The 12,368-nt window shown below is 39.0% G+C and overlaps 1 protein-coding gene across 1 annotated transcript in view; it reads right to left on the bottom strand.

The window, feature by feature from the left end:
- Positions 1–943: 943 nt before the first annotated feature.
- Positions 944–12,368, bottom strand: part of CFTR (CF transmembrane conductance regulator) — a gene marked incomplete at its 5' end in the record, with an annotated part of 213,804 nt that continues 202,379 nt past the window's right edge. The window contains 3 exon segments of the mRNA NM_174018.2: positions 944–2,663; positions 4,062–4,167; positions 4,807–4,979. Coding sequence (NP_776443.1) covers positions 2,463–2,663; positions 4,062–4,167; positions 4,807–4,979 — 480 coding nt within the window. The 3' untranslated portion in view covers positions 944–2,462.

A 12,368-nucleotide genomic window follows, 5' to 3' on the forward strand; every position in this document is an offset into this window, starting at 1 on the left:
GAAAACACATACCCTTCTACCAGGAAGAAGATGCTAGACTGCATGTTTCTTTGACAACCAGACAAAAACTGTTACAGCTTGACTGGAATCTATATTCATCCACTGTATTCATCAGACATTGTATCTTCAGATTTCCATTTATTTTGGTCTTTATTCAATTCTCTTAACGGAAAAAAAATTTCAATTCTCTGGAAGACTGTAAAAGGCACCTGGAATAGTTCTTTGCTCAAAAAGATAAAACATTTTGGGAAGACGGAATAATGAAGTTGCCTGAAAAATGGCAGAAGGTAATAGAATGAAACAGTTAATACACTGTTCAATAAAGTTCTTGGTGAAAATGAAAAAAATGTGTCTTATTTTTACTTAAAACTGACGAAAGTTTTTTTTTTTTTGTCCAACCCAGTAACCTACAATGGAATATTAATCAGCCTTTAAAATTCTGACATATGCTACAACATGACAAACCCTGCTGAAGACATTGTAAGTGAAATAAGCCAGCCATAAAATGACAAATACTAATGATTCCACTCATATGAAGTGCTCAGAGTAGTTAAATTCAGAGAGACCAAAGATAGAGTGGTAGCTGCCAGGAGCTGAGAGAAAGGATAAATAGGGAGTTAGGTTTAATGGTTACAGAGCTTCAGTTTTGCAAAATGAAAACATTTCTGTGAATGGATCGTGATGATGATTTCCAACAATGTGAACATACTTAGTTACTGAACTGTACGTTGAGAAATGGTTTTAAAGTAGTAAATTTTAGTTTATGTATATTTCACCACAATTTAAAAACAGAAATAACGTTTTAGACTATCTTACTGCACTTGGGATTCTCAAGAAGCTGTATCTAAAAGAAAGATGAATATTCTGTGTTCCATGACCGTTAGAGACTGAGTAAGAGATCAATGAGACACGACTAATGAACACACCTGAAAACAGCCAAGTTTCACACAAATACATGGATTTTATTGACACATGATATTCCCTTTCCATAATAAATAGAATGCAATCTTAATGGTTAGTCTGGAGTTGAGAAGGCAGTGTATTCTTGATAGGGGTGGTCAGATTTTGTGGTACCATTTTTTTAGAACTGCATCTAAGACGAAACCAGCATGTGGGCTGGGAATCACACAGGTTGTGCAACAACATAATACATAGACCCTGGTCAATAGCCCCTCAATATTCCCCCAAGGCTTCCTCCCATCCCAGTTTTAATGTAATGTATCATAAAAATAGCTAGTGCCATAAAAAGTCAACATTTCAAATATAAAAATTCTTTTATACAAATATAATTCATAATATAATCATTCTTAAAATACAGCCATTTATATATGTTTGAAACATTATTAAAATAAATATTTCCTAGAGAAAATTTCATTTGCATCGCAAAACTATAAAACAGAAGAATATAAAATTCACGATTGACTCTTCAGTGTTCAGTGTGCCCATTATTTCTCCCGCTCAGTATGTACAGCATGAAGTGCACATAGGTAGCCTGAAAACACACATCACCCTCTCTATACCTAGATCTTTGAATTTCATGTACATCTACATGGAGTGCCCACGGTCTTTCTGCCTGCACACTCTGTACCTGGAACTTCTGTGTTATGAAGGGTTTTCCTGTACCAATATGCATTAAAGCATTTTTCCAGCCATCCTTCAGTTCAGACATCTTATAAGTTTGCTACTTTCTGGAAGCAGAACCGTTCACTGACAAATCAAGGGAGCTATATCTTTGTTCCCTGCATGGGACTGTAACAGCCCGTAGCCCAATTAAGGGATGTTTTCTGATTGTCTAAATTATTTGGAATTGGGTATTGCTGAACAGTACTAAGCCTGATTTCCAGGACTGGGAAGTTCTGTCTCCTGACACTAAGATCTTAGTGTCCCCTGACACTTAGATGTTGCATGGTGCATATTTGATGTGCTGTCTTGAGCCTCTCACAGCATTCCATTCCTTGCTTGGAAATAGGACTGTTTGAATCCTTAGTAGGCAATATATCTGTGTTTTTAAATACCATGGAGAGAGTAGAGAAGAAGGTACATAAACTGATACAAGCCACTCAAGTTCCAGTTAGCACTACTTAATTGTATCTCTAAATAGTATAATTACAGTTCTTCTCTACTATTACAAATGAGTAAGTCTGACTAAACAGTAAGCTGAAGAATTAATCTGGCTGACGTTTACAGCCACTTTTTCAGTGACCACCAAAGGGAAAAGTTTTCAGGAAAGGCTGACTGGTGAACCCAAGTGGTAAATCTTCAAGGATTTGAAGTACCTGTCACACAATTTGACCACTGCCAGGAAGCCATGGATCCGGACCCAAAGGAGTGTCCTTAATTCCTCTTACCCCAATTTTTCCTTCTGTTTTCAAAAAAAATCATTCCTCCTTGTTTTCTGAGGCAGAAACTTTTTCCTTCAACTCCCATGTGTGAACGTCCCAGGCAAACGTTTGTTCTGCTCTCTAAAGCTTTGTTTCTTGCACCTCTTCTTCTGTCTCCTCCTTCAGAGCCGCGATGTTGGACCGAGACCTCTGCCTGCTCGAGTTCCGGTGGGGCAAGAGCTTCAAGCGGTCTGCGGGGCTGATGGCCTGCCGGAAGAGGCTCTTCTCGCTCAGCATCCTCTGGATGGAATCATACTGCCGCACCTTGTTCTCCTCTATGACCTAGGGAAGTGGCCATTAGTGAGATCCTGGACAAGGAGGCAGGGCGGGCCACAGTAAGGCAAGAGCAGCACCAGCTCAGAGGAGGAGGAAAGCCAGGAAGAACACAGCATCCAGAGGCTCATGGTTTGAACAACCAGGGACTGTTCATTTCACTGCTGAGTCCTTTTGCTTTATAGAGCTTCTACCATTTGTGATATTAGCTGTAATTTTCTACTTAGAAGCTGATTTTTTTTTTTTTTTAAATTGGTACGGTACTAAACAATGTGCTTCTTCAGAGAAACTTGGAGGAACTAAGTGGGCTTTGAAATCAAGAATTATTTATGTTAGATCCCTTACGTATTAACCTTAAAAATGAGTATAAGTCCACAGCACCATAATGAGTTGGATGTCTTCAACAGTGGATTTAAAGCTTAATAATTTGGAATTGGTCAGGGTATGCCTGAGTTTGGGCTTCCCTGGTGGCTCAGTCAGTAAAGAATTCACCTGCAATTCAGGAGACCGCCTGCTATAGAGGAGACCCAGGTTTGATCCCTGGGTCAGGAAGATAACCTGGAGAAGGAAATGGCAACCCACCCTAGTATGCTTGCCTGAGAAATTCCATGGACAGAGTAGCCTGGTGGGCTACAGCGCATAGGGTCGCAAAGAGTCAGGCACGACTTAGGGACTCACACATGCGTGAGTTTACTGTGCCTCCTTCACATCTTCAAGCTGAACAAAGAGGTTGTGAGTCGGCCCCCTAATTTGTCACTTGAAGCTTATTAATAATAATGGTAATAACTATCCTTCATTAAGAAAAGCATTTACCTCGAGGAGCCTCAAAATTCTTAATAGAAATGATGTGATATATCATCCCCAGAGTTTCCTTCTGACTAAACCCAAGGAATTTGTACACATCACTTGAAAGAATCTGTGGCAGTTTGGAAAGCACAAAGAGAAGGTGGTTTGAGAGGCACAAAGATGAGCTCCACATAATGGCTAAAAAATGAAATAAACCTTTTGCCAACTGCATTGAAATCATACATCAGATTGCAAGACAATCCAGGCCTGGCCTAGATCACATCCAAGGGAGATTTAGTTTCTGAAAGCATTGGGACTTACTCTTTTTTATGACTTAATTCCCAAATAAAAGACTCAATAAGTATAGATATTCTAATTTATTAATGTAACTTAGTGATAAGCTGTTATTTTAGATTTGCTGAATTCCAACCTCACCTTGTTGCTCCGATCAAAGTGAGAAACTTGGGCAGGTAGGTATTTTGAGTAAAGCTGGATGGTTGTGTGACATATGTTATAAGGAAGAGCTTGTACATTGCTGTGACTTGCAGGAATGATCACATTGAAGATTGTTATCAAGAATAGAAGGAGAGATGAAATCTAAGGTAAATTATAAACACTCACCAAAAATCGTTGACATTCCAACATTGCTTCTATCCTGTGTTCAGAGAGGATTACTGTGCAATTAGCAAATGCTTGTTTTAGGGTTCTTCGAATGATCTGGTATGTTCTAGAAAAAAAAAAAATATATATATATATAACACCACAGAACATTAATAATCTGTCTCTATCCTTGATAACAGACCTATTGTTCTATCAATTTAATTCTTTAAATTACTTCTCTTTTCTTGAATCCTTTTAACATAATATTGAGAGACAGAGTCAGCTACAATCAAGTTTCCAACCATGGCATAGATCCTAAGTTTTCATAAATAAATAGGACAAATATTTGGGAAAAAAATTTCACAAAGTTTGAAAAACATTTCCCAAATAAATGTTTTTAATTATGTATAATCACTAGTAGTTCTTTGTTTTGTACTATAAATATTTCCTATGGTATAAATGGGATAGTAAGGAAAACCATAAGGATTCAATTACACCTGCGTAACTAAATATTTCACCATGTGATGATAAAGGGGAAGAAATTCTACAATTACACTTAGAAGAGAAAACACAGCTCTTATACTGGGAAATAAGTACCTGTACTCATGTTAAGCAGTAATTTTTCTATTGGGCAATTATTTTATATCTAGAGGGTGGTCTGCTTGCAGACATGACAGCCTGATGGAAATTTGTGTCAATATGAAATAGGTCTCAATGATTCTTTCTCCTCCCTATATTAGTAAATGACAGGAATTCTGAAACTCACATTGGATCCAAATGAGCACTGGGTTCATCAAGCAGCAAGATCTTTGCTTTACTGAGAACAGATCTGGCCAAGCACATCAACTGCTTGTGGCCGTGGCTTAGAACACAACCCCCATCCACAAGGACAAAATCAAGCTTCCCAGGAAACTGCTCTATCACAGATCTGAGTCCGACCTGCAGAAAAGAGGGAAAACGCTGTGCTTAGGAGGGATAGTTCATGTACTACAGGGTTAAAAACATTTAAGAGGCTGACAATCTGAAAAGACACACAGGAGTTCTAAAAGTTTAAATTTCATACCAACTCCCCTCCACCACCACCATTCTTGCTACTTGGCTTTAATTGAACAAAAGACTGTATAATCTTGGCAGTTCTAAATCACTGGTCTACAGAATATTTCAGTTCTGTACTTTGTCTTTCATGAGATTTTCAATGAGTTCCTATTCTGTGTCAGGTCCTGAAATAGGGTTTAAAGAGATGATGACTGGCAAAGTTCAGGGTTTATAAAGATATACACAGATAAGTTAACACAGTTGAAGACACGATAATATAACAATAGATAAAGAAAAGATAATATATACAGAATGCAGTTACTCTATCCTAACAGAGTCTTTTATGCCACCTTCCATTCTCTGCTCTGCCATAATAGAAAAATGAAATGTAGCACTAAAAAAATCGGCAAGCCATTGAGGGATGGGGGACACATGTACATCCATGGCTGATTCATGTCAATGTATTGCAGAAACCACTACAATATTGTAAAGTAATTAGCTTCCAATTACAATAAATTAATTAATTAATAAAAACAAAAAAACTGACTTTAAGAAAGTGATCAAACTATGAAGCAAAAGTTACTGGATGTAAAGTAGTGATATATTGGGAATTCACTGGTGTCCAGTGGTTAGGAAACCAACCTTCTACTGCACAGTACAGCTCCCCTCCTCCGCCAAAAACAAACAAACAAACAAACAAAAACTAGCGGTGTATAACCGGAGATTTAAAGGTGCCTAGATATTAGAACAGAATATGAGAATTCTGTTAGGGTCAACGACTTTTTTTAAAGCTAGATAGAAAAAAAATAGGTTGAAAGTGCAAATGAGATACAGAAACGCATTCTTTCAAAATAAAACAAAAATGAAATCTTGCCTCATCATGCCACTTATTCAAATACATGTGAACTGGCATACATATTTTTGCCAAGTGTTGCTGAGTGTTTGAGAGCTAAAGAGATACATAAATTATTATCCTGCCCTTGGGAAGTCTGAGATTTAGTATTGGAAGGTGAGATATGCTCCCACCTACCTGTAATACAGGCAGAAAGAGATAATGGCCTAAGACAGACTTTCATGAGTTCAGTGATGAAGTCAGAGATGGCCCACATCACTGTGTTTTTCAGGAAATATTAACTGTGTGCCCATGATATGTATTGTAGACAATATTCCTTGACTGGATTTCTCATTCAAGCAGCCTCACTCTATGAGAATTCATCAATGTTTGAAAAGTTTCTGAGATGGCAGGGAATGTAAACACATTAATTAGACAAAGGGGATGACTCTGAGGTATTTTGAAGACTCAAACATAAAGCTAATTTGGGATCTGAATAGCTGAGAATGTGAACGAGGGCTCTGGAGTGAGGAGCTGGAGGACTTGTGTTCTTTCTCTCTTCAGCTTGCGCTTTTCATTGGCTTCAGCCTGTGAACCTGCTACATCTCTCCCTTCTTAGAAATAAAACATGCTGGAGAGGGTGTGGAGAAAAGGGAACCCTCTTACACTGTTGGTGGGAATGCAAACTAGTACAGCCACTATGGAGAACAGTGTGGAGATTCCTTAAAAAACTGGAAATAGAACTGCCTTATGATCCAGCAATCCAACTGCTGGGCATACACACTGAGGAAATCAGAAGGGAAAGAGACACGTGTACCCCAATGTTCATTGCAGCACTGTTTATAATAGCCAGGACATGGAAGCAACCTACATGTCCATCAGCAGATGAATGGATAAGAAAGCTGTGGTACATATACACAATGGAGTATTACTCAGCCATTAAAAAGAATACATTTGAATCAGTTCTAATGAGGTGGATGAAACTGGAGCCTATTATACAGAGTGAAGTAAGCCAGAAGGAAAAACATAAATACAGTATACTAATGCACATATATGGAATTTAGAAAGATGGTAACAATAACCCGGTGTACGAGACAGCAAAAGAGACACTGATGTATAGAACAGTCTTATGGACTCTGTGGGAGAGGGAGAGGGTGGGAAGATTTGGGAGAATGGCATTGAAACATGTAAAATATCATGTAAGAAATGAGTTGCCAGTCCAGGTTCGATGCACGATACTGGATGCTTGGGGCTAGTGCACTGGGACGACCCAGAGGGATGGTATGGGGAGGGAGGAGGGAGGAGGGTTCAGGATGGGGAACACATGTATACCTGTGGCGGATTCATTTTGATATTTGGCAAAACTAATACAATTATGTAAAGTTTAAAAATAAAATAAAATTAGGAAAAAAAGAAAAAAGAAAAAAAACCCTCACTTGGCTCCAGCTTTTCCTTTAGCTATTATTTAATATTTACCCTTTGTCATCTAGAAATCTTAAACAAGGAGTGCGCATCTATTGTCTCTACTGCCTGAGACCACAGAACATTTTTTTTTCCCCTTCTTCAAACATCTAGTCCTTGGCTTATGAGAAACCACACCCTCTACAACCATTCCTTCCTATTATCATGTGTAGGTAACTCTCTCTTCCTGTCCCTTGAATATTAGTTTTCCTCATTGCCAGCTCTCCAAATACTTCTTCCAAGATCTCATTCATTCTTAAGGTCTTGACTACCACTGATAAACGAATGATTTTTCACCTCTATCTCCAGCCCAGGCCTCTTTCAAATACTTCTTAATCTTATTCATTCTCACTAGCCCCAAACTGAATAACAACTGAATCCAGGCCATTATCATCTCTTAAACTTCATACTATAGATCTCAAGTTGATTGGTCACCCCAAAACCCCACATAGTGAAGTCGCTCAGTCGTGTCTGACTCTTTGCTGACCCCATGGACAGTAGCCAACCAGGCTCCTCCGTCCATGGGATTTTTCAGGCAAGAGTACTGGAGTGGGGTGCCATTTCCTTTTCCACCAAAACCCCACAAGAACCCTTCTAAAATAGAGGTTTGACCCTATTGCTTCTCTGTTTTAAAACCTACAGTGGCTGTTCTGACAGAACAACTGAACTCTCTCACATGGCAGATCCAGCCCTCTCTACCTTTACTTCCAGTAGCACTAAACACACATCTTCTAGCTCCCTCTACACCTTGACCTTCTCAGGTCTGTGCCATAGCTTAGCAAGGGGTATCCTTCCAAATACTCCTGATCAGCTTCTAGGTCAGTCAGGCACATAGTCCCAGAAGCATGGGTGCGAGTTCCCTTGTTAGACTGTCAGCTTCCTGAGCATAAAGACATGTGCTCAGTGACCTCGCTGGACTCATTGCCAGCCTCAACACATCCATCCATTTGTTCAACAATGTGCACTGAGCCCCTAGAATGCTGACCAAACAAGACAAACACAGCTTTGATGAATGATTCTTAAAAATCCAAATTTAAAGACGAATGACAAATGGTAAATGGTGCCTGGTTTAGCTCTGCCACTATAGACCATGACCTAAGACCAGTCACTTCATCTGCATATCTCTGTTTTCTCATTTTTCAGATTCTATAAAACCTCTTTTTAAAAAGTATAAAAGAAGAAGTTTTTTAACACTGTAAGTCAGTATTTTCTTCAGATGAATCAGAAATACTGGGGAATTTTTTATAAGTCAAATTAAGCATCAAGAAAACTACTAATAAAATACTAGAGCTTGGATGTCACACACAAGTAGCTTTCAGTCTGCACTCCACCACTCCTTTGCTGATGATGTCAACTGTATTACTGGAAGTCTCACCTAGCTCATGGGGAAGATATGGGGAAAATAATAGGATAGACTATAATGAGGATTATAATGGGGATTAAATGAGACAACCTGTGGAAAGATCTGGCCACAAAGTGTAGCACAGGGTAAGCACCTAATCCACCCTAACTATTAGTATTGTTAGAACCTGGGGAATTCCAAGTCATAGGCCTGGTCACTGAAACACTTCACAGGTATGACAGCATGATTTGTAAGATTTCCTCTTTGTAAGTTACCGTAGAAAGCAAGTTAACAGGAAGTATTACAATACTAACGATTTACATCATGCCCCTAGTAACAGGGTTAGGATTTTGCTAAGAATGTTTCTCAGTATGTAGTCTCCCTTTTTAGATTCAGATCACTCCTACCCTTATCTATTAAGGCCACACTGGGAAAGCTACTTTAGTGAGTTATACTCTGTACTTTCCTGTGATAAAGAGCTGAACAAAGTCTGTAGTTTTTACCCACATGAAACTTAACACAATAAACAAGTACCTAAATACACAGCACTGTTAATATTTAGAGAACAAAACTATGCAATGAGTGATGGAGAGGCAGACCAATCTAGGGTGCATTTGGCCACATTTCTATCTCTCTGATCAACTCCCTACCAAGTATAGTAAAAATCTTTTAAAACCATATTCACTAGAGAAAGGTAAACATAAGTTAGTAAAACTTTAAATTTGAAGTCGGTGAATATTTAATGTATTAATTACCTATTTCCTGCCTGATATGGTGATAGGCTTTAGAGAGAAAATAGGAAGCAAGACAGACTAGTAATTAGTTTTGAAAAGATAACAAAGCTCTTATTACCAATTCCACGTGCCAATAAGAATGGCTTAAATTAACCTCGTGATTTATTTTATTTTTTTTTTTTGGTGCTTAGTAATAGATTCCTTAATAGACTCTTAATGGGAGTTTATTAAATTCTAGGTACTATGGCAGACTTGGGAATTCAACGATGAATTAAACCAGGCTCTGCCCTTAAGGAACTCATGGTTCAGATGTGGAGAAAACTAACAAGTGGGAAATTATTTCTCAAAGTGAAAAGTGCTATTGTAAAAGAAAAAAAAAAAAATACTGAAAGGGAACTTGCTACAGAAATCATATAATTTAATGATCTTTAACAGCAGAATTTTAAAAAAATAAATAATAAAAATAAAATAAATAAATTTATTTTATTTAAAGAATAAATTCTTTAAAAATAAAATAAATATACATGCATATGCACATATATATGTGTGTGTGTGTGTGTTTATATTCTATGTTATTTGCACTATTGCCACAAACCATTTTTCAATAGATTAAAAACAAATATAAACTTTAGCTTAGTCTGTCCAAACTAAGGTGAATTTTAAATATATGGAATCTCAACTTTCTAATTATTTTCATTCCAACTTAGCATTGCAAATAACTTAAAGCATCCACAGTTTGTAGATATAAAGAACTTTAGGAAAAAAGCATTTGCCAGCTTTCTGTGGCTGAACTGATAAATCATACATACTTCCAAACTGCTATTTACAAAGAACAAATTTTATTTTGTGACATATCAAACTAAAAAATGTGTTATAGTCTGAAAAGGAAAAGTATTGACTTTTGCAATTGTTGTACTCTGAAATGTTATAGAGCAAGAGTTAGTTCTTGCGACAAGGAAACATGAAAAAAAAAAAAATAAGGAAAGTAAAGTGTTGGACTGGGAAGTCCATTGGCAGGTAGTTACAAAGATAGACTCTGTCAGCTCCTTCAGACATTTCTTTTGCTACTCTACAGGTTTTCCAGGACAAACTTTCAACCTAAAAGGCCACTATTTCTACTATTTAGCTTGCTCTCTAAAATAGCTTACCTGACTATTGATGTGTAAAGAAAGAAACTATTTTATAAGCAATCTAAGGAGCAAACAATTACCAAAAAGTCTCCATTCTATCAGTTTGGATAACACTGAGTAACACTGAGACTGAGGTGAAGGAGCTTGAGATGATAGACAACATCAGGGCACCTCACTGTGGGGAAAGAGTCTGTGAACCAGAAACCAAGGGAGGGAGCTGCACCCACCCGTCCCAGCCAAGCCCCAGCATGCTCTTGACAAACAGTGATACCCGTGTGGATGGATCACAAGGCTGCCTTCACGACACATTACACATGGACAATTTATTTTTTTCATTTACATAAACGAATCAAATCATTCATTCATTCATTCAGTCCATATTCACTGAACACCATCCACATGCCCCACCCTGCTCTAGGCACTGGAAACACCACAGAGACTCATCCCTACCCTCGAGGAGCTTACAAGCCCGTGGGGGAAGTGCACAAGTTAAGAGGCGAATCTCTCTCTCTCGTGTGGAGAAAGCTGTGACAGGCAAGAAGGTACAGGAGACACGTAGGAGGGGCCCCTCATACCTGGAGCATCGGGGCAGGTTTCTGAGAAGAAGTGAAGTGTAAGTAGAGGCCTGAATGATGAGGAGGGGCAGGTAGTGAAGGGCTAGCAGGGTGTCCCAGCCACAGAGCATGTGAAAAAGCCTCTGCAGAACAGAGAGCACAAGGTGCCTTAGAGGAACCAAATAAATTCAGTGTAGCTGGATCCTGGTAAGCAGGGGCAGTTGAGGAGGGAGTTTAGAGACAGGCAGAGACAAAATCACATCAACTATGAGCGGTGTGGACTTTGCCTAAAAGGCAATAAGAAGCCATAAGAAGGGGAGAAACAAGCAATCAGATGCAAGGCTGCAAAGGGCAGAATGAACTGTAAGGAGCCAGTATGAGAGAAACTGGAAAGGGGTCTATTTCAAAAATCCACACAAGAATTAGGAGTGGTGTGAGATGAGGACAGAGAAAAGTGAATATATTCTAGATATTTGCAGGAAACACCCTTGACAGAACGTAATAGGTGGAGACAGGTAGAGAAATTGGGAGTCAAGGATGAGCCCCAGATCTCGGCTTTGGGCAATAAGAAGCTGGTGATGCCATTCACCAAGACTGGAAATGCAGGGCAACTGTGTGGCTGGTGCAGCTAAGAAACTCACTTATGGACATAAGATGCCTGTCCATGCTGAAACGTCAGTGAGGGAGCTCTGGGAACAGGCAGATTTGGGAGTCAGGAGCATAGAGGCGGAGGAGCCTAGTAGGCTGCAGTCCATGGGATTGCTAAGAATCGGATATGACTGAGAGTCTTCACTTTCACTTTTCACTTTCATGCATTGGAGAAGGAAATGGCAACCCACTCCAGTGTTCTTGCCTGGAGAATCCCAGGGACGGGGGAGCCTGGTGGGCTGCCGTCTATGGGGTCGCACAGAGTCGAACACAACTGAAGCAACTTAGCAGCAGCAGCAGCAGCAGCACAGAGGAATTAGTTAGAGCTATGAAGATGCATGATATTTTCCAGGAAGAGTAAGTAAAGTAAGACAACAAATAGGATTCTGTCAAACAGCAACATATAAAAGCTGACCAGATAAAGACCACATGAAAACATGACTATAACAGCTAATGTTCACTGACTGTTACTTGCCAGGCCCTAGGCTGGGCCTCTTATACATACTAGCCTGAAAATTGATAGCAACCCTACCAATTTATTAGTCCACAATGTTAGGGGTCTACTTTTTTTTTCTCCCTCAAGACTCAGCCT

Source organism: Bos taurus, chromosome 4 (genome assembly GCF_002263795.3).
Source record: "Bos taurus isolate L1 Dominette 01449 registration number 42190680 breed Hereford chromosome 4, ARS-UCD2.0, whole genome shotgun sequence".
In the NCBI taxonomy this organism is placed as follows: Eukaryota; Metazoa; Chordata; class Mammalia; order Artiodactyla; family Bovidae; genus Bos; species Bos taurus.